The sequence below is a fragment of the Melospiza melodia genome, chromosome 27 (assembly GCF_035770615.1).
Source record: "Melospiza melodia melodia isolate bMelMel2 chromosome 27, bMelMel2.pri, whole genome shotgun sequence".
NCBI lineage: Eukaryota > Metazoa > Chordata > Aves > Passeriformes > Passerellidae > Melospiza > Melospiza melodia.
In genome coordinates, this window is record NC_086220.1 from 9,200,286 (window position 1) to 9,223,929 (window position 23,644).

At 55.2% G+C, this 23,644-nt stretch overlaps 2 protein-coding genes and 1 long non-coding RNA gene across 21 annotated transcripts in view; 2 read left to right on the top strand and 1 right to left on the bottom strand.

Annotated features, from left to right (window-relative positions):
- The window catches only part of MACF1 (microtubule actin crosslinking factor 1), a 146,973-nt gene that overhangs the window by 28,101 nt on the left and 95,228 nt on the right, over positions 1-23,644 (top strand). For 12 of the 19 annotated variants that reach the window (XM_063177469.1, XM_063177475.1, XM_063177472.1 and 9 more), the window contains exons 2-14: positions 6,602-6,663; positions 7,860-7,949; positions 9,143-9,241; positions 11,140-11,217; positions 12,522-12,614; positions 18,835-19,001; positions 19,712-19,824; positions 19,918-20,024; positions 20,381-20,500; positions 20,597-20,692; positions 20,921-21,048; positions 21,131-21,224; positions 22,430-22,584. In XM_063177469.1, the coding sequence (XP_063033539.1) occupies positions 6,602-6,663; positions 7,860-7,949; positions 9,143-9,241; positions 11,140-11,217; positions 12,522-12,614; positions 18,835-19,001; positions 19,712-19,824; positions 19,918-20,024; positions 20,381-20,500; positions 20,597-20,692; positions 20,921-21,048; positions 21,131-21,224; positions 22,430-22,584 (1,402 nt within the window). Of the gene's footprint in view, positions 1-4,159; positions 4,248-6,601; positions 6,664-7,859; positions 7,950-9,142; positions 9,242-11,139; positions 11,218-12,521; positions 12,615-18,834; positions 19,002-19,711; positions 19,825-19,917; positions 20,025-20,380; positions 20,501-20,596; positions 20,693-20,920; positions 21,049-21,130; positions 21,225-22,429; positions 22,585-23,644 lie in introns of those variants that run through there. The other 7 variants (XM_063177474.1, XM_063177487.1, XM_063177485.1 and 4 more) reach the window with 3 other exon arrangements.
- LOC134429908 (uncharacterized) lies at positions 952-3,985 on the bottom strand. Its single transcript, XR_010030679.1, has 3 exons — positions 3,871-3,985; positions 2,834-2,897; positions 952-1,256 (listed from the first exon to the last, which is right to left on the bottom strand). It is a non-coding gene; the product is annotated as an uncharacterized LOC134429908 (long non-coding RNA).
- Positions 14,823-16,305, top strand: LOC134430030 (uncharacterized). The gene has a single exon (XM_063177490.1). It carries the CDS (start codon positions 14,926-14,928, stop codon positions 15,970-15,972), a length of 1,047 nt encoding a protein of 348 aa, XP_063033560.1. The 5' UTR covers positions 14,823-14,925; the 3' UTR covers positions 15,973-16,305.

The following is a 23,644-nucleotide window of genomic DNA, read 5'->3' on the forward strand; positions in this document are numbered from 1 at the left end:
CCATGGGGAACGCTCAGTGGGCTCTGAACCCAAATGGGGCTCTGAACCCAAATGGGGAGGGGGGACAGAGTTTGGGAGCCTAAATTTGGCCTCACCACCCATTCCCGGCCTGTGTGAGGCTGAGGATGACCGGGATGAGGGGGGACGAAGCTGCTTTTTGTCTGGCACAATCCCACCACCCCGCTGGGGTTCTGCCTTCCCTGTCCGTGACAGCGGCGTCCCCGTCACCCCCCAGCACCAGCAAGAAACAACCCTGGGAGCTTCTCCCGGACCTGGCACGGCCTCTCCGAGCAGCTGGGGCTGACCCTGCCTCAGTTTCCCAAAATAGGGCCCGCACATGACTGCTCAAGGAGGGCAAGGATTCGTTTCAGGGGTGTGCGATAGCTCCAGGCTCCAGACGGGGATTTGGTGACGCCTTCTCTCCCTCCCGACCTCTTCTTCCCCCTGGGATTTGTTTGTTTTGATTCCTCGCTCTTTCTCTCCGGCCGTGCTTGTTCTCGCCGTGCCTCCGCATGGGGCCCTTTCCCCGCGTCCATGACCGATTCCCTCTTTATTCCCTCTTTTCTTTCCCTTTTTTTTTTTTTTCCCATGCAAAGGGGCGGGACTGCGCAGCCCGGGCAGCGCCTGCAGGATTTTCCCTGGATGCTGCTTTTTTGAGATTCACTTTTCCTTCCTCCCTCTGAGCTCTACTGGGGGAGAGGGAGGTTGAGAGGGGATTGCACAAATGTCACGCAGAACGCGCCCTGTCACCCACTAAACCCAGCCTTGCTGCAATTCCTCCCGCTTAAATAATCTCCATGGCTGGGCACTGTTGTCCAGGGATGGTTTTGGGGACCTCTTAGGGGTGTTTTGGGGTTTATCTCTTCCCCATGCTGACCTGCTGCTTCATCCTACTTGGAGGGATGTTCCACCCCAAATCCACCCCTTTTTGAAACCATCTTGGAGTCAGTGTTGCAAACAGCAAGTATATTCAAAACCTGTTTTTTTTGCACTGCTTTTTCCCAGAAAAGTGAAGGAAAAGCCCAATCCTGGAATACCAAGGTAATTTTGCAGCAGGTTTTTTGCTCTGTGACGCTCTGCCGAGCATCTGCCCTGCTCTCCTTTTGCATCACCACATCTCAGGTGTCTCCCTCATTAAGTATCTGGGTGTTGGATACTTTTCCACCGCAGGTATCTCCTGTGCATTCTTCCCGGCTGAATCAGGCTCCGTTTCCTCTCCCTGGGTGGAAGGCTCTGTAAATCCTGCCCTGTTGGCTCTGTTGTCATGATGGATTATGTCAGCTCTCGAGTTGGCAGCCAGCGTGTTTTAAATACCTTGTGCTCCTCAGCCAGCCAGATTTCTTTTTTTTTGCCTATCCCCCCCTCTCAGAAGTGCCAGGTTCAAAAAGCCCCCTGCACGTTCTCATTCTTTGCTTGTTTTGAAGGGAAACCTCTGGGTTAAAATGCTTAAAAATTTGGAAAATTTTTAGGCTTTTTAAGGTAACCAACCCCTCCTTTAGGCCATGGTTGGCTCATATTTAATCCCACTTACACACTGGGCGTGGGCTTGGAGATATCCTTGAGATCTCAGTGATATCAGTGCCCTGTCTGATGTCTTCTGTGTTCCTTTGGATTTAACAGCAGGAGGAGGTTTGGGAATCACTTCCCAGCTTTATTCCAGAGCTGATGGGCAGCACAAACCCCCTGGTTCCCTCCCAAGGATGGCAAAGGGAGCACCACAGGCTGGTGGGATGGAGGATGCCACACCAGGGTTGCGATTAGGGATGGTGCCTGGTCAGAAACCTTTTATCCTGCTGGTTCCTGGGGCTGGGGCTGGGCTCTGGCAGCAGCCTGAGGCAGGAGGAGACACACAGGGGTGGAATGGGACAGTGGCACAGGGTGGTGATGATGGAGGAGAGATCTGGGGCCGGACGTGTTGGGAGCTGCTGGGGACAGGCAGGCTGCCAGCACAGAGGCTGCTGCAGGCAAATGGGGTGGGAATTGTCTGTGCAGGGCCTTGTGGTGGTGCTGGGAGGGTTCTCTGGCACCCAGCACCTGTGGGAGCCATGGAAGGTGCCTGGGGATGCTGAGCTCCAGCGGGATGGAGAGTGGGAGTTCTTCTGTCTGTGGGGCAGGATGGTTTTCCCTGTTTCCTTTCACTTGGTGAGTTTAAGAGCAGAGGACAATCCCCAAGGCCTCACCTTCTCCTTGGGCAGCCACCAATGCTCCCTGAGCTTCTGTGGGGGATTTGTGCCACAGTGTCTCTGTTCCTTTGGGTTCCTTTTGGATCCCTCATTTTTGGGGATGCAGGGAGCTGAGCTCTGATGGGCATTGTCTGTGCAGGGCCTTGTGGTGGTTCTGGGAGGGTTCTCTGGCACCCAGCACCTGTGGGAGCCATCCCTGTGATGATGGAAGGTGTCTGGGGATGCTGAGCTCCAGCAGGATGGGGAGTGGGAGTTCTTCTGTCTGTGGGGCAGGATGGTTTTCCCTGTTTCCTTTCACTTGGTGAAAGGGAAACCTCCCCAGGCCTCACCTTGCCCTTGAGCAGCCACCAATGCCCCTCAGGCCTCTGTGGGGGATTTGTGCCTCAGTGCCCCTGCTCCTTTGGGTTCCTTTGGGATCCCATTTTTGGGGGTGCAGTGAGCTGAGCTCTGATGAGCAGTGTTGGGAGAGGAGGTGGGGAGGGAATTGAACCACGTGTGATCCTGTTCATGGCCTCTGCTTGCTGCTGATGCTCCCTGTGAGGGGCCTGAGGCTCTGCAGTCCCTTCTCCTGCCACTACCTTGTCTTTGGAGTGGCACGGATTTTCCTTTCCTTTTCCCCAAAATCTTCCCTCTCTCCCTGCCCTACCTACCTGCCATGCCTCCGCTGACTGTCCCTGGATGGTGACAGGATGGGTTTTTGGTTTGCTGAAACCTCTGCTAGACCAGGGAGAAAACGAGCATGGAGAGGGGGATTGCAACAAGTTATTTGCCAGGGTGACTCTGGAAAAGATTAGCTGGGCAGAGATAAGCTTGCAATGCCTTAATATTGTTAGTAAGCAGTAACCAGCATTATTATTAGCTCAGCTGATAGCACGGGCCCCGGGGCTGGGGAGGTTTAATCTGGTGAGAGCCCGGCAACCATCAGAGGAGGTGAATCAGGGCAAAAAAAAGAGAGGAAAACCCCCAATTTCTGCAGGACATGGGAACGGGGATTTCATGGAGCCGCCTTGGGGCTGTGGGCACTGCTGGGATGCAGCGTTGGAGTGACAGTGGGACCCGGTGACACCCACGGTGACACCCACGGTGACACCCACGGTGACATCCACCCCTCCTCTGTCCCGTGCCATGCTCGGGGGCAGCAGCGCGGCTCCTCTCGCCCTCCAGGCCGGCAGAAGGGCTGCAGGGCGATTATATTTAGAAGAAGAGGAAGAGAGGCGCTGATAAGGTGGCCCCCGTTATCTCCCCGCGTGCCGAGCTCCGGGACCCGGGACATGATTTGGGCACAAGCCTCGGGCTGGCGGACGAGAACAGCCGGGCATTGTCCCTCCCGTCCCTGGTGCAATTAACTGGAAAACGAGAGGAGGAAAAACAAGCCAGGAGCCGGCCCAGCAGGCAGGGCAGCGCCCGGCTCTGCGGGACCAGCCCGGTCCTGCATCCCGGTCCCGCATCCCGCTCCCGCATCCCCGTCCCGCATCCCGCTCCCGCATCCCGCTCCCGCATCCCGGTCTTGCATCCTGATCCCGCATCCCGGTCCCGCATCCCCGTCCCGCATCCCGGTCCTGCATCCCCGCTCCCGCATCCCGCTCCCCCATCCCGGTCCCGCATCCCGCTCCCGCATCCCCGTCCCGCATCCCGCTCCCGGCTGCGGGAGCCGCTCCGCGCTCGGCATCGCTGCATCCCCACGAACCGGCGGGAGCAGCAGCTCTGCCCTTCGCTGCCCGGAGCGCTCCGAGCTGCCCTGCCGGGGTTCGGGAGGGTTCTGCGGAGCCGGGAGCGGAGCGAGGTCGGTCGGCGGCGATGGCGCGGAGCAGGAACGGGCGCTGCCCGCTCTGCCGGGGGCACCGGGGGTAGGAAGTGGCTCGGTGGGAGGAGCCGTGGCCCTGAACTCATCCGTCCGCACCCGCCGGGGCCGGGCTCGGCGAGCGGGAGGTGCCGGCTGAGGACCCTTCCCCGGGGTGCTGCGGTTTGAATCGCCATCCCGGGCCGGGACCATGGAGAGGCGGCTCCTGGCCGGGGAGAAGCGGCGGCTCAGCGCCTGCCTGGTGTGCCGGATGTGCTGCATCGGTCAGTACCCCCTCCCTGCGTGCCCGGGGACACGGGCTCCGTCCATCCCCACGGGCTGCGTCCATCCCCACGGGCTGCATCCGTCCCCACGGGCTGCATCCGTCCCCACGGGCTGCATCCATCCCCACGGGCTCCGTCCGTCCCCACGGGCTGCATCCATCCCCACGGGCTGCATCCATCCCCGGTGGGCACCAGAGTGGGGAAGGGGTGAGATACTGTGGATCTGGAGGGGTCTGGTGCAGGAAAATCCCTAAAAATAGAAGTGGGAGTGACACAGCTTCCCCTGCCCTCCATCCATCCCCAGTGGGCACTAGAGTGGGGAAGGGATGTGATACTGCTGCTTTGGAGGGGTCTGGTGCAGGAAAATTCCTAAAAACAAAAGTGGGAGCAACGCAGCTTGCCCTGCCTGAGGACACGGGCTCCATCCATCCCCACGGGCTCCATCCGTCCCCAGTGGGCACTGCAATGGGGAAGGGACGTGATACTGTGGATCTGGAGGGGTCTGGTGAAGGAAAATTCCTAGAAACAAAAGTGGGAGTGACACAGCTTCCCCTGCCTGAGGTTATGGGCTTCATCCATGCCCACCAGGCACTGGAGTTGGGAAGGGATGCGATACTGTGGATCTGGAGGGGTCTGGTGCAGGAAAATCCCTAAAAACAAAAACGGGGTGACACAGCTTCTCTGGAGTTGGGAAGGGACGTGACACCGCGGGTCTGGAGGGGTCTGGTGCAGGAAAATCCCTAAAACCAAAAGTAAGAGTGACACAGCTTCCCGTGCCCACTCCATCGATCCCCAGTGGGCACTGGAATGGGGAAGGGATGTGACACTGCTGCTCTGGAGGGGTCTGGTGCAGGAAAATCCCTAAAAACAGAAGTGGAAGTGGCACAGCTTCCCTGGAGTTGGGAAGGGATGTGATATTGCTGCTCTGGAGGGATCTGGTGCGGGAAACTCCCTAAAAACAAAAGTGGAAGTGGCACAGCTTCCTAGGCTGGCACCGGCAGCCCCGACGCTCCTGCAGCCGTGCCAAGGCTGGAGCCTGGTGGGATGGGAAGGGAGGGTGGATGTGGCTCTGCCCACGGGTGGATTTTAGCTCCTGGTTCCGTGCCGTGGCCCGGGGACGCAGGGGGACGCAGGGAGGGGACGTTCGTGTCACCCTGTGCCACGTGTGGGTGAGGAAGAGGAAGAGGAAGCTCCGTTGGGTGGTGCTTTGCAGTCCGCGTGGATGGAGACATGGGGAGGTTTTCCCAGGGTCTCTGGGGCTGTGTGGGGACCCCCAGTGATCCCCCCAATGCCAGGAGGGAGTTCTGGAGCTGTCCTGGGGAGCTTGGCTTGGGAAATGCTGGTTTTTTTTCTCCTTTTTCTCGATTTTTGACATAAAAACAAAGCAGGGGGTGCTGCTGCCTGGTAGATCCTGATGTCAAAGATGTGTTTGGGGTGAGCAGGGCTCATCCTTTCCCAAAAATCCGTGGGCTGGAGATGCAGTGCTCGGGGCTGTGTGCTGTGGGTTGGTGCTGGGGATCTCTGTGTGCTCCATGATTATTGTGCTCCGTCGTTATTGCTAAATCCTGCTGGGCACAGGGCTGCCCCGAGCCCCCCTCGCTGCCTGGGGAGCTGAGTGGGACCCTCTGCCCTGTGGGACCGTCTCCTTTAGCCTGTTTGTCTGTGTTTTTTCCTCTGTTATTAGTTTTTAATGGAGCAAAAAGCCTCTCTGGAGCTCCCCCATGGCTGTTGGCATCACCACGATTGTCCCATCTTGTCCCCACTGGGGGTGGCACCCACATTGTCACCCTGTCCTGGCAGCACTCAGAGCTCCCAGTGCCCGGCCAGGGCTGAGCCGTGGGACAGAAATAAACATTAAATCCTGGCAATCCAATGAACCAAAAATACAGGGGCAGAATAAGCTGCTAATTGCATGCCGGGCCAGGACCTGTGATGGGACATCTGGGGGTTTATGTAACACCCTAAAACCTTCCAAGAGTGGGCAGGGGAAGGGGGGGACACCCTCCTGAAACCGGGCAGACCCCCCTGTGCTGCCTCTGGAGGGGGCGAGGAGCCACAGAGAGGGTGAATTCTGGTTGTGCCCATCCCAGTCATCCACGCCGCTTTCCTTGAGCATCCTTATTCTCAGCAGAGAAGAATAAAAGGTGTGTTTGGTTCTGGCTGCCATCTCCCTGCCCTGGGGGCGTTCTGGAGCCTCCCATCCCGCAGCATTCCCTGAATAAGCTGCCTCTGTTCCCCGTGCCCTGCGCTGGCACCGCCGGCGACGCCTCTGTCTCTTCCCCTCATTTCAAAACCGTTTTGAGTTTCTGCATGAGAACCACTGACCAAGAGCTGCCTTTGTCTCCTTTCGACAGATGAACGGGACAGAGTCCAAAAGAAAACCTTCACTAAATGGGTCAATAAACACTTGATGAAGGTAAGAGTCGCGGATTTTGTTGTAAAGCCACCGAAATGACCGTCCCTCTGCCTGCTGCAGCTCAGGACTGGCAGATAAATGACTTTTTAAGGGTTTTTAAGTTTTTTTTTTAATGCCAGCACTTTGTTTTGAGTGTTCATGTGAGTCAGAGCAGAGCAGGATGTGCTGGAAATGTGCTGGAGCCTTTGGAGGGCACTGTAGCATCACCACAGCTCCCTTTTATTGCCTGGGCACCTGATCCTTGATTAACATGAGGTTTTGTCCATCCTGGGGCAAAGGAGGGGATCCTGAATCCCCCTTTCATCCCCTAGCCAGGAAAAATGGTCATTTTTTTTCCTTTTGAAGCCAGGATGGAGACAAGATCCAAAGTTTGTTAAGCAGGATTAACGTGGCACCACGAGGTGCCTCCTGCTTTCTTGGTTAACGCTGGGTGGGTTTTAATTAATTCTCAATTTAGCAAAGAAAAAGGAGGAAAAAATATGGTTTGAGCACTAGGTGTCCCAGCTGTGTTTTCCTGCCAGCTTTGCAAAGCTCTGTGCCAAGCTTTGGGCTGCTTCCTAAACCTTGCAGAGGAGGGGAAAACAGAGAAAAAAAATGGGAAAACACAGAAAAATCTCGGGGCTGCTTGGGGGAAATATCCAGGGATTCCCAAGTGGGTGAAACCCCAGGAGAAGCTCTGGGTGTTGGGGGAAGAGAGGCTGCACGTGGTGCCCTTGGGGAGCTGCTCTGCTGCCAGGTGGGAGCTGGGTTTGGGGAGGAATAGGAGGAATGTGAGAAGTTAAATTCAGAAGTTAAAATCATGGGGTTACCCGGGGTGCAGATGGTGCCACAGTTGGGTTTTGTGTGTGGAATTGGCAGCAGCTTCCGCCAGGCCATTTGGGAAGGGGGAGGCTGCTTTTTCTGGTGATGATTTTGCTTTTCCTGGTGATGATTTTGCTTTTCCTGGTCATGATTTTGCTTTTCCTGGTCATGATTTTGCTTTTTCTGGTGATGATTTTGCTTTTCCTGGTCATGATTTTGCTTTTTCTGGTGATGATTTTGCTTTTCCTGGTGATGATTTTGCTTTTTCTGGTGATGATTTTGTTTTCCCTGCTGATGATTTTGCTTTCCCTGCTGATAATTTTGCTTTCCCTGGTCATAATTTTGCTTTTGCTGGCCATGATTTTGGCATCACTGATGGCTTTTCCCCTCCCCAGGTGCGCAAGCACATCAATGACCTCTATGAAGACCTGAGGGATGGGCACAACCTCATCTCCCTCCTGGAAGTGCTGTCAGGAGTGAAGCTGGTGAGTCCCCAGGGCTGGGCAGGGATTCTGGAGTGCCCCTAAACCCCTCTCCATCCTCTCCCTGCTCCCCTTCAGCCTTCAGCTGTCTTTTCTCACCCCATGGTCTCATTTCAAATGTCTGTCATTGTTTATTTTATTATCATGAATTTTATTATTTAATATTATATTTATCACTGTATATTGTATTTTTATTTTATTTTATTTTATTTTTTATTTTATATTATTTTATTTTATTTTTTATATATTTTATTTTATTTTATTTTATTTTATTTTGTTTTATTTTTTATATTTTATTTTATATTTTATATTTTATTTTATTTTATATTTTATTTTATTTTATTTTATTTTATTTTATTTTATTTTATTTTATTTTATTTTATTTTATTTTATTTTATTTTATTTTATTTTATTTTATTTATTTCTACTCAAACCCCTGTTCCCCAGGCTGGTCTCTCACCTGATTATGGTGCCTTGGGCAAAGCCCTCTTCTTGCCAAGTTTTACACACCTTCCCCTTCCAGATGTGGCTCCATATTTAAGATCATGGAAAACAGCAGAATTTGACCAAAAACTGCTTCTGTGGCAGCGTGCCCAGCAGTTTATCTCAGATGTGACACTCGTGCTCAGCTCCTGGGTTTGTAGCATCACTGGTGCCTGGAGCATCATGGAGTTCCCCCTCCTTCCTCCTCCTCCTCCTCCTCTTCCCTCTGTGACTGACACTCTCCCTCAGCTCTGGGAAGATCCCCATTGCCGTAGCACAGCAGGAATTATTTTAGTTCCCCCCAAAAATAGGATCTGGGCAAAGATCTCCCACATCCCTCCGGAGACGCCGAACGCGATTTTGCGGGGGCTGCAAACTTGGATCGCTCCACTTGTGATCCAGACAGCTCTCCAAAAAATCAGGAGGAAATTCCACTCTTGGAACCCAGGGCGTGCTGGAGACCGAGCCACCTTCACCCCGTGCTGCTGCTGTGTTTTATTTTTTATTTCTGGGTGTTTCTCCTGTTGGAGACCGAGCCACCTTCACCCCGTGCTGCTGCTGTTTTTTATTTTTTATTTCTGGGTGTTTCTCCTGTTGCTGTCTTTTATTTTATATTTTTTTTGTTTTTTTGGTTTCTCCTCGTGCCTGGGTGTCACATTTTGGTTTCCATTCTGTGTCCCTGCCCTGTGTGCCACCCTCCCCGCCCTCCTTAGCCCGTAGAGCCAGCAGCTCAGTGGAGCCTTCGCCTGGTGGCAGCACCAGCCTGGTGCCGTGCGAGCAGCGAGGAGGAGGAAGATGATGATGATGAAGAAGTAGGTGGAGCCTGCCCCTGGCCGCAGCAGCAGTGCCACCAGATCATCCAGTGCCACCCCAGCGGGGTTTGGGGTGAAACCCAGCCCTGGGTGCTCTGCTGGAGCAGGGATGTGCTCCCGCTCTGGATGGTCTGTGTGCGCACTGCGGGGTCAGCCTGCAGGCAGGACACGCCACCCGCCCGCTGTGACAGCACGTGTGTCCCCTCCACGGGGCAGGGGGGGGACAGGGACAGCTCCTGCACGCTGCTGGCACTGCATGGACAGGCTCTGGGCACCGCGGGCACCTCGTGGGATCCTGCATGGGGCCGGGGTGGGAGCGAGCACAGCTGAGGGACAGAGCCCAGGGTGCGCCCAGATGGGTTTGTCAGCCCTTGTGCTCGGGGTGACAATGCCCTTGTGCAGTGTCACCTCCCTGGAGCACCTTCCTGATGGTCCCCTGCAGCCCTGGGGGTGTCCCCTTGGCAGGGGCAGCTTTTCCCTTGGCAGGGGCAGATTTTCCCATTGCAAGGACAGTTTTCCCCTTGGCGGGGGCAGATTTTCCCCTGGCGGGGGCAGATTTTCCCCTTGCAAGGACAGTTTTCCCCTTGCAGAAACACGTTTTCCCTTTGCAGGGATAGCTTTACCCCATGCAGGGACAGTTTTTCCCCTTGCAAGGACAGTTTTCCCTTTGCAAAGACAGTTTTCTCCTTGGCAGGGGCAGCTTTACCTCTTGGTAGGGACAGATTTTCCCCTTGCAGGAACACCTTTCCCCTTGCAAGGACAGTTTTCCCCTTGCAGGGGCAGCTTTACCCCTTGGCAAGGACAGATTTCCCCTTGCATAGGCAGGTTTTCCCCTTGCAGAGACACCTTTACCCCTTGGCAGGGGCGGATTTTCTCCTTGCAGGGACAGATTTTCCCTTTCCAGGGGCAGATTTTCCCCTTGCAAATCCAACTTTTCCTTGCTGGGACAGCTCTTCCCTTCAGGCTGGAGCAGGAAGGTGACTCAGAGCACTTGGGGTTGTCCCAGCAGTTCAGAACATGGCTGTGGGCTGTGTCCCCCCACCATGGCTGGAATCAGATGGTCTTTAAGGTCCTCTCCAACCCAAACCTCCTGTGATCCCATGAAAATTCCTCATCTTGAGGCTGGGATTTGCTTTTGGGTGCTGCTCCTCCCGCTCCTGCTGATTCAAAGCCTCCCATCCCCTTTCCCTGCCTGTGGCTCAGCTGATGGAAACCTCTGGAAATCCCTCAGCTTCAGCAGAGATGGGCAAGGCCCAGGGTGTCTCTTGTGCCCTTTCCTAAGGGTTTCAGAGGTGCCTGGAGCAGGAGTCCCTTCCCAAGGGGTTCAGAGGAACTGGAGCATCAGCCTCTGCCATGTGTGGGAAGAGCTGCAGGGGCTGGTGCTGAGCTCAGGGTTCCTCTGCCCTCATGGGGACCTGAAGTCCGGAGTCCTCCTGTCCTGAGACCCCCTGATCTGAGTCCCTCTGTCCTGAGTCCCTCTGTCCTGCCTCTGCTTCCACCTGGACATACTGGACTCTGTTGCTGTTTGAGTTCATCTCTTTGCTGAATCCCCTTCCCAGCCTGTCTGGCTGTCCCTGAGCTGGGCAAAATCCTGCCCTGGGATCTCAGAGGTTCAACCAGGCCTGCACACAAACCCTCAGGACCTCAGCAGAGATCTGGATCTCAACATCTTCCCACCTCCATCTCCCACCAGGGCATTTTAACCTTCTTCCAGCAGGACTGTGCATAGCAATGACTTTATTTACTCCAGGACAAGGCACAGCAGGGTGTGTGGGGGGCACAGGGGGTCACAGCAGCACGCTGACAGCTCCCAGGGGGGGATCACTGTGCATGTGGGGTGCTGCCAGCCCAGCCCCAGCAGCAGCCTGACCTAAAAGTGCTGCCTTGTGTCTTTGCAGCCGCGTGAGAAGGGGCGGATGCGCTTCCACCGCCTGCAGAACGTGCAGATTGCCCTGGATTTCCTGAAGCAGCGACAGGTGAGGGCTGATAAAAGCTCATCCAGCAGAGCTGGGTGGTTTTTGTGTGTTCTTTGTCTTGTCTGAGGCTTTTGGGAGGAGTGCAGGAGCAGCCTGTGCTGGGGTGTGCCCGTCTCTGTGGCGCTGACGGAGGATGGATTGCAGGGGGATTTTACTCTGTGGATTTTCTCCTGTGGGTGTTATGCCTCTGGAAACCAGCCCTGCACACAAAAACCACTGTGAAAAAGGGACCTGGCCCCAGCTCTGAGAAAGGGCTGGCAAATGTCATTTCTGCACCCCAAAAAGGCTGCCCTGGGGCTCCCTGGCAGATCCCTGCTGTGGGCATGGGTGGCTGTGGCACGTCTGTGCCTTCCCACCAATTTCTGGGGACGTGTGGCAGCTGGCTCTGCCCAGCCCACACAGCCTTGACCTCGGGGCTCATGGACTTATTGTCCCCCAGTTTTTGGAGGGCAGGCTCTCTCCAGCAGGTTTTTGGGAGCTGCACAGCCCTGGGCAGATCCTGCCTGGAGCAGTGGGATGCATCCTGAGACTTGTTGCCTGCACAGCCCCAGGGGCTGGGTGTCCTGTTCTGCCTGTTGGGTCAGGTCCTCCCCGCCGTGATGCTCCCAGATATGCCACGGTGATGATGATGATGATGATGATAAATGGTACCAGTTCATGCTGGAGCAGAGACTCCTCTCCCTCGCTGCTGGCCCGAGGGCATGGAATAAATTTGAGCACATTCCCTACTCCAGGGAGGGCGAGCTGCTTCCAGCCCCCCTCCTCCTCCTCCTCCTCCTCAGCTCCTTGATAGAGACATTTTGCCAAGGGCTCTGGGGAACTTGTTTCTCCACTTGGATGAAACAGCTTTTTCCTTTGAAGTGTGGTGGCCTTGCTGGGATCTTACCCCAGAATGATCCATGGGGTGCTGGGGAGAGGAGACTCCCCCTGGGAGGAGCGAGGGTGTTCCTGCCTTTATTAGAGCTTGATTTTGAGTTAAAGCTGGAGTTACAGCTTGGTCATCCCCGTTTTGCCCCCTCTCTGTGCTCTGTGGCTGTTCAATTATGCACCAGTGCTCAGGGCTTTGGGGACGCTGCTCTGTGAGCTGAACTAAAGCCATTAAGTGCTGGGAAAGCACTTCAGGATGGAGAGTGCTGGAAACATGGAAAAATCCATCTCTGCCTCGTTGGGAAGCCCTGGGATCTTCCTGTGTGCCTGCTCCTCACTGGGGTGGCCCTGGGGACAGCGTGGTGGGGACATGTCCTTGTGCTCTCCATGTGAGGCTGACGGGAAGCTTTAACCCTGGTTTGCCTTTTTTTCCCAAGGTGAAACTGGTGAATATCCGCAATGATGACATCACAGATGGCAACCCCAAGCTCACCCTGGGGCTCATCTGGACCATCATCCTCCACTTCCAGGTAGGACACGGGATTTTCTTGCCGTCAGGAGCTGTGGAATCCTTGTTTTCCTGCGTTTTCCGTGGAGATGTCAGCACATGGATGGGCCTGGAGGTTCATGGCAGTGTCATGGAGACCACGCCGGGAGAGCAGCAGCAGCAGCTTCCCCTCATCATTTGCATAATGAAATCATTAATGATGGGTTGTGTGGTTTGTTGGCCGTGCCTGTTTGCTCAGCTGGAGTGTCTGGAGAAGAGTAAATTTGGAAGGGGCCAGGGGTTTTATCCCAGGGCACTGCTGACCCTTTGGGTGAAGAACTTTTCACTGGCATGGAATGTGTCAGCCGGGTGCCAGCACAGGCATGGCAGAAGTGCCCTGACCTGGGACTGTCTCTGTGTGCTAGATATGCTGTTGGAAAAGCGAATTTTGGGTCTTATATGGCTTCAAATTATCCAATTGTAGCTCTGATGGCTTCAGGGGGGTGATGTGGCCATCAGTGAGTTGGCATTTAGGGTTTGATGGTCTCAGGGGGTGACCTGTGCCCATCAGTGAGTTGGCATTTGTGGTTTGATGGCTTCAAGGGGGTGACCTGTGCCCATCAGTGAGTTGGCACTTTGGGGTTTGATGGCTTCAGGGGGTTGATGTGTGGCCATCAGTGAGTTGGCATTTGGGGTTTGGTGCTGTATGGCATCATCTCTGTGGGATCTGCTGTATCCCAGCTCCCTGCCTTATCCCTGCTGGCATCTTCCAGGCAGGACTAGTGTGGCTGTGAGACTCCTAAGGAAGATTCCACTGGAAGATTGTATTTTTGGAGACTGGGCAGTGCCTCAGGGAGAGGCTTTTGGGGTCAGCCTGGGGCTGAGCTGGGTGTGAGGCTGCTGACAGGGCTCTTCCCAGGCTTTGGCCCTGGGAGCAGCCGGGGTCAGGCTCTGCATGCTGATGAGTCACTGTCATTCTGTGGGGCCCTGGCTGTGGCATCTCGTCCCTGCTGTCCTTGTGGTCATCCTGGTGCATCCTCTCTTGCAGGAGAGGGGCATCAGGAGGTCCTGGGTGCCCTCCATGGCCGGGAGGGGACACTGCCACCCTGGTGTGGGTGACACGGGAGCAGGGCTGGTGCTGGTGAGCCTGTGCATCCTGCTCCCACTGCTGCACTAACGGGATTTTTTCTGGGGTTGTAGCTCCATTGTGAACCTCTTAATCTCCCTTAGTGTCCCAGTGCTGCTGCCTGGGGGCAGGCGGCTGGGAGAGCCCCAGAGGGGTTGGGGGTGGGATGGTGCTGCTGTGGAGCCCAGGCTGTGCCAGCTCTGTCGTGGTGAAGATGAGGAGGGTGCCTTGGTGCCCTGGGGGCTTTTCCTCATGTCCTGAGAGCTCTTGTGGTCACTGTTTTCCCTTAGTCATCCTCTGGATTGCTCCCTGTTGAGCGTTTCCCGTTGAGCATTTCCTCATTGAATGTTTCCCTGCTTCCTGGGGCTGAGCTCAGTCCCCCCATCTTTGTGTCCCCAGTTTTTGCCTCACCCCCACTCTTGGTGCGTGTGACCCTGCCCTGGTCCCTCTGAGCTGGCAGGCAGAGTTGGGGTGCTCATTCCCCTCAAACCCCTGCCCTGGGAGGCATTTGGGGCAGGAACCACAGGGGAGAGGCAGAACTGGGCTGGGCAGCATCATCATCCTCCCGTTCCCGTTCCTGCCGGGACCCTCTGGCTGCAGCTCCCTGGAGCGATGCTGGGTCCCCAGGGCACTTCTGTGCCCCAAACTGGGTGAGCCTGGCAGCGCATCAGTTGGGCTTTTGGGGCTCCCGGAATGAAGAATGAAGAATTAAGGAGCAAACCTTGCGAACTGGAGAGAGGCAGCCCTGCGGAGCATGCAGAGTCACTCTGACTCCTCCCTGCTTTTTTTTTCTTTTTTTTTTTTTTTCCCTTCCCATTTCTCTCCCACCCCTTCCTTTATTCTACCTTTGCCAACCTTCCTTTAGGTTTTGTGTTTTATCCCCGTCTTCCCCAGCCTCTCCCACTCCCCTCCTCGATCGCTGCTCCCCCCCTGTTTGTGTTGGCAAGGGCCGTGCTCCAATTACCTCATATTTGGAGAGAAGGACGCCGCAGCCAATCCCCGCTCCCTCTGCTTTTAGGTCAAGTGAGATGCTTTGAATTTGTCTTCTCGCAGCGCCCAGGCTGTAAGATGGCTGTCTGGAGCGGCGGCGGTGGCGGCAGGGCTGGCGGGAGGGGACGGCGGCAAGGGGCGCTCGGTGGAACGCGGTGTCGGATCCGATGAAGCCCCGCTCGGGATTTATTCGGGAGCCGGCGACTCGCCCAGCTGCCTTCCTGCCGAGCAGCGGGAGATGGGGAATTCGCTGGGCTGCGTTAAAGAGCAGAAGGAAAAAGCTGCGGGGAAGAAGGCACCGCTGTCTCCCAAAAAAAGGGTGCGCTTCAAGCGGAGGCGGAGAGGGAAGAGGAGAGCGATGCCCGAGGCGGCCCCGCAGGAGGAGCCGCCGGCGCTGGAGGTGGCCGAGGATGAGGATGAGGCGCTCAAAGCAGCGAAGGCATCCCCAGGGCAGGAGGGAGGAGAGGAGGAGCCCTCCGGCAGCCGGGACGCCGATCTGGGCGCGCTGCATCCCGGCATCATCGTGCAGGTGAAGGAGCGCTTCCAGGGCGAGCTGCAGAAAGCGCGCCTGGTGCTGGAGCCGCAGCGGCCGGGTGTGGCGGGGGCTGCCCGGGAGGAAGGCACCACCGTCATCGCCCGCCTGCTGGACAACCCGGCCGACAAGGACTGCGAGAAGGCGGTGAGCCGCCTGGTCGAGCTGCAGAGGAGCGGCAGCTGCCGGGCTGTGCTGCTGCCGCTGCGCGCAGGGACCGACGGCCGTGCTGGGACACTGCTGTCCCCGGCCAGCGCCGTGCCCGGCCGGGAACCGGCACCCAGGGATGCTTGGAAAGGAGGCAGCAATGATCCCGTGCCCGGCCGGGAACCGGCACCCAGGGATGCTTGGAAAGGAGGCAGCAATGATCCCGTGCCCGGCCATGAACCAGCACCCAGGGATGCCTGGGGGAAAGCAGGCAGCGATGATCCCACCTCCAGCACCGCCTGGACCTGCTCCTCCTCCTCCGCAGCAGAGCCGGGCACCGTGTCCGAGCTGTCCACGCCGTCCCCCATGGTGGATCAGCTGGAGAACCCCAGCGTGGGGAGAGGCTCGGGGCTGCCGTCGGAGGGAGACGGGGCCGGGCCGGCGGCGTCCCGCAGCTCCTCGGGGTACGGCAGCGAGCGGCCGGCCAAGGGCACCGGAGCTGCTGGGAGCACGGTGCCACCCGCTGATGGTGGCCTCGGGCTCGCTCTGGAGGGCCGGGCTTGCAGGGGGAGCTCGGGGACAGCCGGAGCAATGGTCAGTGTGTGAGTGTGCCCCCTTTCTGGAGTGGGGGTGGGAGGGTCTGGCTATGGGGACCCCAAATCCTGCTGGCTCCTGGGCATGGTGATTTCGGCTCAGGGACCCCTAATCCTTCTGGCTCCTGTGCATGGTCATTTCAGCTCAGGGGATCCCAAATCCTGGTGGCTCCCGGGCATGGTGATTTCGGCTCAGGGCACCCCAGATCTTGGTGGCTCCTGGGCATGGTTGTTTCGGCAAGGACCAATCTCGTGCTGTGGCAGGATGCTGGGGCAGAAAGCTCCTGAGGCTTTTCCCCTGCAGCATCTCCTCTGGGAAAGTATCCCTTGGGGGGGAGTGAGCTGTCCTGGCAGGGTGGCAGGATGCTGGGGCAGACAGCTCCTTGAGGATTTTCCCCTCCACGGGGAAAGCATCCCTTGGGGACTGAGCTGTCCTGTCCCTGCTCCTGGCACAGGCAGGCTGACAGTGACAGCTCCTGGATGCAGCGGGTGCGGCTGGTGGCTGCTGTCACCACTGCCACTCGTGCCCTCAGGGTGTGAATTTGGGGTGTCCCCTTCCTGCTGCCTGTGCAGGATGGATGGCAGCAGGGTGAACATGGAGATGTGGGGGCTCTGCCTGCCCTGAGGGGTCTCCAGGAGGAACAGGAGGGGATGGTGCTGTGTTTCAGAGCCTGTTGCTCCTTGCTGGTCACTTTTTTGGGGGTGACAGCATGGGCAAAGGTGTCCTTGGGTCTGGTCAAGCTGTGAATGCCCCAGGACAAGTGTTGGGTTGCCAGGTTGGGACCACTGTCACAGCCACCATGTGGCCTTCAGCATCCTGCCACCAGTTGCTTGATGCACAGAGCTGGTGCTGGAAGGGTTTGGCCCCAATTCCTGCGAGTTTCCACTCTCTTTTCTTGCTGGTGCCTCCCTAAATCTTTGTCCTGTCACAGACATGTGAAGAAAGGAGGGTGGAGCTGGTGCCGCACCCTGCACCTCCATAAGCACGTCTCTGGGAGAGTTTCCACCAAGGATGCTCTCAGGGAGCAGGCCCAGTGCTTGGAGACCCCCAGTGCTGTGTCAGGGATTAAAAATAAAGGATTTCTCAGATCTGGGGTGCTGTGAGTGCTCCTGGATGGGCAGCACTGCTGGAGTGGGGCACAGCTGGTGGGTGGGTTCACAGAAGGGTTAATTCTTCTCTTAATTAAGAGCCGTCAGGTAATTAATAAAGAGGTGCTGAGCAGAGGGAGCTTTGTGGGTCCTCCCTGGAGGTGTGGAGGGTCCCATCCTGCTGCTCACCCAGCACATCATCCCATCCATCCCAGCTCTGCCACCAGGTGCCCATTCCCAACATCCCTGGGAAGAGGGGGAAAGGCAGCCCCGGGGCTGGAGGAGTTAAAGGCAGCTCCGGCAGCGTGGCAGCAGCTGACAAAGAGCAGTTCTATGTGTGATGAGCGTGTCAGGCTGGAGAGGGAGGTGAGCTGCGGCATACCAATGACACCGGCGGGGCGGGACAGACGCTGCTAATCCCGCAGGTCCCTGTCTCCTGCCTGCTCAGGGATGTCTGACAGCCCTGAGCGCTGCCAGCGCCCAGCTGAGCGTGTTTTGGGGAGGGATTTGGGTGTTTTCAGGGCTGGGTGCTGGCGCACCTGCTCCCTGCAGTGCCGGCAGGAGGAATTTGGGGAGCAAGCAGCCTGCGTTGCCTTTCCGTGGGCACCCTGGAAAATCCGCGTGGCTCCCACCCTCCCCTTTGTCCTGCCCTTAATTGAGGGGAGGTAATTGTGCCGAGTGGGGAGCTGGGGAGGGGAGGGTGAGGAGGAAGCCGTGCCAGTCAGGAATTTGCTGGCATGCGGGGGCACGTGCGTGGCGTCACGTGCCAGTCTGGGACTCGCAGTCTGAGGGGTCCGTGACTGGCGCTGCCTTTGGTTGGGAACTGGGTCACAGCACCCCCTGGCACCAGCACCCCCTGGCACCAACCAGGCACAGGGGGAATGTCACATCCTTCTCCCCATCCTTCCCTTTTCCCCCCAGTGTGGAGCTGCTCTCCAAGGCTGGAGGTCAGAGAGCTCCTCTCCAAGTGTTTTCCCGCTTCTTCAGTTGGTGTTTTTTACAACAGCTCCAGGTGGAGCTCCCCTGCCACACCTGCAGCCCCAACAAGAGATATTGGTGGTGGTCCCTTCTCCTTGCCCGCCCTGGGTGCTGCTCCAACATGGAGCTGCTCCATGGTTGGAGGTTAGAGAGAGAGACGTCCTCTCCAAGTGTTTTCCCGCTTCTTAAGTTGGTGTTTTTTACAACAGCTCCAGGTGGAGCTGCCCTGCCACACCTGCAGCCCCAACAAGAGATATTGGTGGTGGTCCCTTCTCCTTGCCCACCTTTGGTGCTGCTGGGTGGCAGTGATGAACCATTCCAGGAGCCCCAGGTGTCTGAGGGTGCTGGGGTGGGAGCAGTGAGGGTGCAGGAGGGTGCACGGTGTGTTTGGAGCAGGGAGAGGCAGGAAAGGGCCTGCCTGGAGCCTCCTCTCTCCAGGACGTTGTGTTCCCAGTGAGGTGTGTCCCTGGCTGTGGGGACAGGGGTGGTGCACAGGGAGTGGCTCCCTGTTGTTGGCAGCTGGGGTTTGGAGCTGTCAGCTCGTGTCCCAGCTGGGCTGGGCTGTGTGGCCAAGCAGCCCCTGGTGGCCCTGTGAAATGGGGTTGGAAAATGTCTGTTTGGATCTCCAGCCTGCCCAAACCGATCCTGTGACCCCTTCCCAAATTCCTTGGCCTTCCACAGCGTCCCCTCTCCCCATGGTGACCACGAGTTGCCTCCTGCCCTTTCTGGCAGCCAGGTCTGGGGCAAGGAAATCCTGGTGGATTTCCCTGCTCCTGCATCCTCCCATGGCTGTGCTGCTTCCTTGCAGATCTCTGACATCTACATCAGCGGGGAGCTGGGGGATATGTCAGCCAAGGAGAAGCTCCTGCTGTGGACACAGAAGGTGACAGCAGGTTACATCGGGCTGAAGTGCACCAACTTCTCCTCCTGCTGGAGCGATGGCAAGATGTTCAACGCCCTCATCCACAGATACAGGTGGGCAGGGAGCAGCAATGGGAGTGTCAGGAGGGTGGGAGGAGGGATGAGGGTCTCCCAGGGGTCTCTGCCCACCACTGTGGTCAGTGATGGGCTGGAGTGCTTGGAGATGTGGCAGGGGGCAGTGTCTTTTATACCTGGAATTCTCTCTTCTGCCAGTGTTTTTTCCTGCTTCTTAAGTTGGTATTTTTTACAACAGGGTGCTCCAGGTGCAGCTCCCCTGCCACACCTGCAGCCCCAGCAAGAGATTTTGGTGGTGGTGGTGGTGGTACCTGTGGTGGAGGGGATGCTTGGAATGAGCAAAAGACACATCAGGTTGCAGGAAAAAAAAAATCTTAATGAGGTTGGGTAGAGAGGCAGAAATGAAAAGCTTTAAAACTCTCGAGTGCTGCAGTGCTGCCCTTTTGCTCTCCATGAACAGCAGCACTTCCATCCATGCTTTTATCCAAGCATCTTGGAGGTCTCCCAAGCAGCAGTTAATCCTCTCTTGATTCCTTCTCCCCCAGCTAGCAACAAGAGGTTTTTCTTTGCAGCCTGAACCCCCTTTCCAAAGGGGATGAGCCAGGGAAGTCCTGCAGCCCCTTGCAGAGCCCCCACGTGGGGCAGGAGCTCAGACCAACCCTGGGAGCCACCCGTGGCAGTGATGCCCACCTGTGATGCCCTGCCCTGCCCACCCGGTGCTGGCTGTGACTCTGGGGTGTGTCTTGCAGGCCAGATCTGGTGGACATGGAGAGGGTGCAGATCCAGAGCAACAGGGAGAACCTGGAGCAGGCCTTCGAGATCGCCGAGCGCCTGGGGGTCACTCGGCTGCTGGATGCTGAAGGTGGGTGCCCAGGGTGTGACACCACTGCAGGGACACGCCAAGCCTCTCTTCCCTCTCCTTTCCTCACTGCCTTTCTGCTTCCCTTCCTTCCAGATGTGGATGTTCCCTCTCCAGATGAGAAATCTGTGATAACTTACGTGTCTTCAATCTACGATGCCTTTCCCAAAGTCCCCGAGGGAGGAGAAGGGATCAGCGCCATCGTAAGCACTGCTGAGGGCTGGGAGGCTGGGACAGCCTTTTGTGGGGCAGCTGGGGGTGCTGGGCAGGGTTTGGGGAAGGGGCTGTTCCCTGTGCAAAAGGGCTGAGGAGGAGGAGGAGAACCCCATTATGGTGTCTGCCCTGTGACCTGCTGGGGTGTCTGTAAAGCCACAGCAGGAAAAAAGCTGAGCTTGGAGAGAGCAACCAGCAAAGGAGAATCCTCCTCCTCTTCCTCCTCCCTGTACCTGGGATGGCATCACTGCAGGAATGCCCTGGCACATGAACCCACCCTGCAGCACCTCAGTTCCTCTGTGATTTGCCCACCAGCAGTGATTGCAGAGACACTCTCTCCCCACAGGAGGTGGATTCGAGGTGGCTGGAGTACCAGACCCGCGTGGAGTCCCTCATCTCGTGGATCAAGCAGCACACGATACTCATGTCAGACAAATCCTTCCCCCAGAACCCTGTAGAGCTAAAGGTAGGTGCTGGACAAGGTCTCTCCTCCTCAGTGTCTCCAGTGCTGAGGGATGTGGCACTCCCCAGGGTGGTTCCTGATGAGCCTTTCTCGTCCCAGGCACTTTATAACCAGTACATACACTTCAAAGAAACTGAAATCCCAGCAAAGGAGCAGGAGAAAGGACAGATAGAGGAGCTCTACAAACTGCTTGAGGTAAGGATCATCCTGGCTGCCCAGAGGCTGGTAGGTGGGAGTGCTGTGCTTTTTCAGCAGGCCTGAACTGTGCTCAGTTCAGGTTTATTTTGGAGTGGGGAAGTGGGAACACCCCTCAGGACAAACGAGCAGTGATCAGCACTGCAGGAGCGGAGGCAGAGCGCCTCTTCCCTCGCTGGAGTCTCAAAGCAGAGGTGGGAAATGCCATCCTGCTGATGTTCCCCCCAGGTTTGGATCGAGTTTGGGCGCATCAAGCTGCCCCAGGGCTACCACCCCAACGACGTGGAGGAGGAGTGGGGCAAGCTCATCATCGAGATGCTGGAGCGCGAGAAGCTCCTGCGGCCGGCGGTGGAGAGGTGGGTGCCGTGCCCCTGGCAGGGACATCCCCTGCTCCTTCCTCGCCCAAAACCCCTCCCTCACCTCCCTCTGTCCTTCCAGGCTGGAACTGCTGCTACAAATCGCCAACAAAATCCAGAATGGTGCTCTGAGCTGTGAGGAAAAGCTCACCCTGGCCAAGAACACGCTGCAGGCTGTGAGTGGGGAGTGGGGTTTGCCCCTCCTGGTTTTATTGATTGGTTTGTTTTGCTGCTCTTGTTTTGTACCCATCTCCTCTCCTCTCTTCTGCCTGGAATGTTTTCCTTTCTTTTCTGCCCTTGAGCCTGCCCTAGAGGTGCTGTAGGAGTGGTGGCAGATATTTGGTGATCCATGGATCAGCTTGAGGACAGAGGGATGGGGAATGGTTTTGTTTCTGGGAATACAGCAAGCGGGGCTGGACATCTGCAGAGAGGAGAACAGCACTTCTAGGAAAGCTTGTTCAGTATTTTTTTTGTTGTATAATGAGGCTTAAAACCCCCAAAATCTGTTTTATTTGCCTGGTGGAAAGGACTCAGTGGCAGACCCTGGGTAGGGAGCAGGTTTCTGAAGAGATTTTCTTTGTTATAGGAGAAAAGACATACCAGGAGCCCCAGCATCCTCGGGCTCCTGGAATGGTCCAGCAGCACCCAGGGTGGGCAAGGAGAAGGGACCACTGTGGTGGTGTTCAGGATGAGGGAAGAAAAGAGAATCTTGACTCCATGTTTCAGAGGGCTGATTTATTATTTTATGATATATATTATATTAAAAGAAAACGATTTGTTAAAACTACACGAAAGAATGGAAGAAAGGACTTCGTCAGAAGGCTTAAAAGGAAAGGAATGGGATGATAATAAAATTTTGTGATTGATTAGAGAGTCTGAGACAGCTAGACTGTGATTGGCCATTAACTAAAAACAACCACATAAGACCAATCAAAGATGCCCCTGTTGCATTCCACAGCAGCAGATAATCATTATTTACATTTCATTTCTGAGGCCTCTCAGCTTCTCAAGAGAAAAAATCCTAACCAAAAAGATTTTTCATAAAATATGTGTGTAACAGACCACCACCAGTATCTCTAGTTGGGGCTGCAGGTGTGCCAGGGGAAGCTCCACCACCAAAATCTCTAGTTGGGGCTGCAGGTGTGGCAGGGGGCGTCCACCTGGAGCATAAAAAACACCAATTTAAGAAGCAGGAAAACACCTGGAGAGGAGGTCTCTGCCCTCCAGCCATGGAGCAGCTCCACGCTGGGGGAGAAAGGAAGGATGGGGAGAAGGATGTGCCATGGGGCGGTGGCAGGAGATGCTGTGACCCAGCACCCCGTGACTCTCAGCCCCACTCAGGGCTGAGGGGGCTCGTCCTGAGCGTCCCCTGTCCCCTCAGGACGCTGCTCACCTGGAGGCAGGCCAGCCCGTGCAGCACGAGGCCGACGTGGTGGCGTTCCTGCAGGAGAGCGAGGGGCTCATCCGCCAGCTCCAGGTGGACGTGCAGATCCTCCGCGACGAGAACTACTACCAGCTGGAGGAGCTGGTGTTCAGGTGGGCTTGAGGAGCTTCCTCAGGGGCTGCACAGCCCCTCTGTGTGGGGCACATCCCCTCAGGGGCTGCGCAGCCCCTCTGTGTGGTCACCCATTGTTGTGGTGTTTTGAGGGTCCCCAGGGTGAGGTGAGAGATGAGAATTGACTCCCAGGTTGTCAGAAGGCTGATATATTATATTATATTATATTATATTATATTATATTATATTATATTATATTATATTATATTATATTATATTATATTATATTATATTATATTATATTATATTATATTATATTATATTATATTATATTATATTATATTATATTATATTATATTACATTATATTACATTATATTATATTATATCATATCACATCACATCACATTATATTATATTGTATTGTATTATATTATATTATATTATATTATATTTAGTATATATATACTATACTACACTATACTATACTATACTATATATATTATAGTATATATATAGTATAGTATAATATATAATTATATATACTATACTATATTATACTATACTATATTATACTATATTATACTATACTATATTATACCATACTATATTATATTATATTATATTATATTATATTATATTATATTATATTATATTATATTATATTATATTATATTATATTATATTATATTATATTATATTATATGAAAATTATAAACTAAAACTATACTAAAGAAAGAGAAAGGAGACATCAAAAGCTTAGACAAGAGTGAATAATAAAAACTCCTGACTGACCAGAGAGTCTGACACAGCTGGGCTAGGTTTGGTTATTAAGTTAAAACAATTCACATTAAACCAATCAAACTTGTTGGTAAGCAACCTCCAAACCACATTCCAAGCAATCGGATAATTAGTGTTTACATTTTTTTTTTCTGAGGCTCCTCAGCTTCTCAGGAGGAAAATCCTGGCAAAGGGATTTTTCAGAAAAAATGGTGATTCACGTGTCCATCTCCTTACCTGATACATGGTCTCCTCGAGCCAGCTCTCATAAGCTCTTGGAGATTTATATTGCACCTAAGATAGCTCAGCTACCTTAGAACGT

Bases quoted from the DNA above. Each gene is read 5' to 3' on its own strand.
- LOC134430030 (XM_063177490.1), top strand. From the start codon at position 14,926: ATGGGGAATTCGCTGGGCTGCGTTAAAGAGCAGAAGGAAAAAGCTGCG.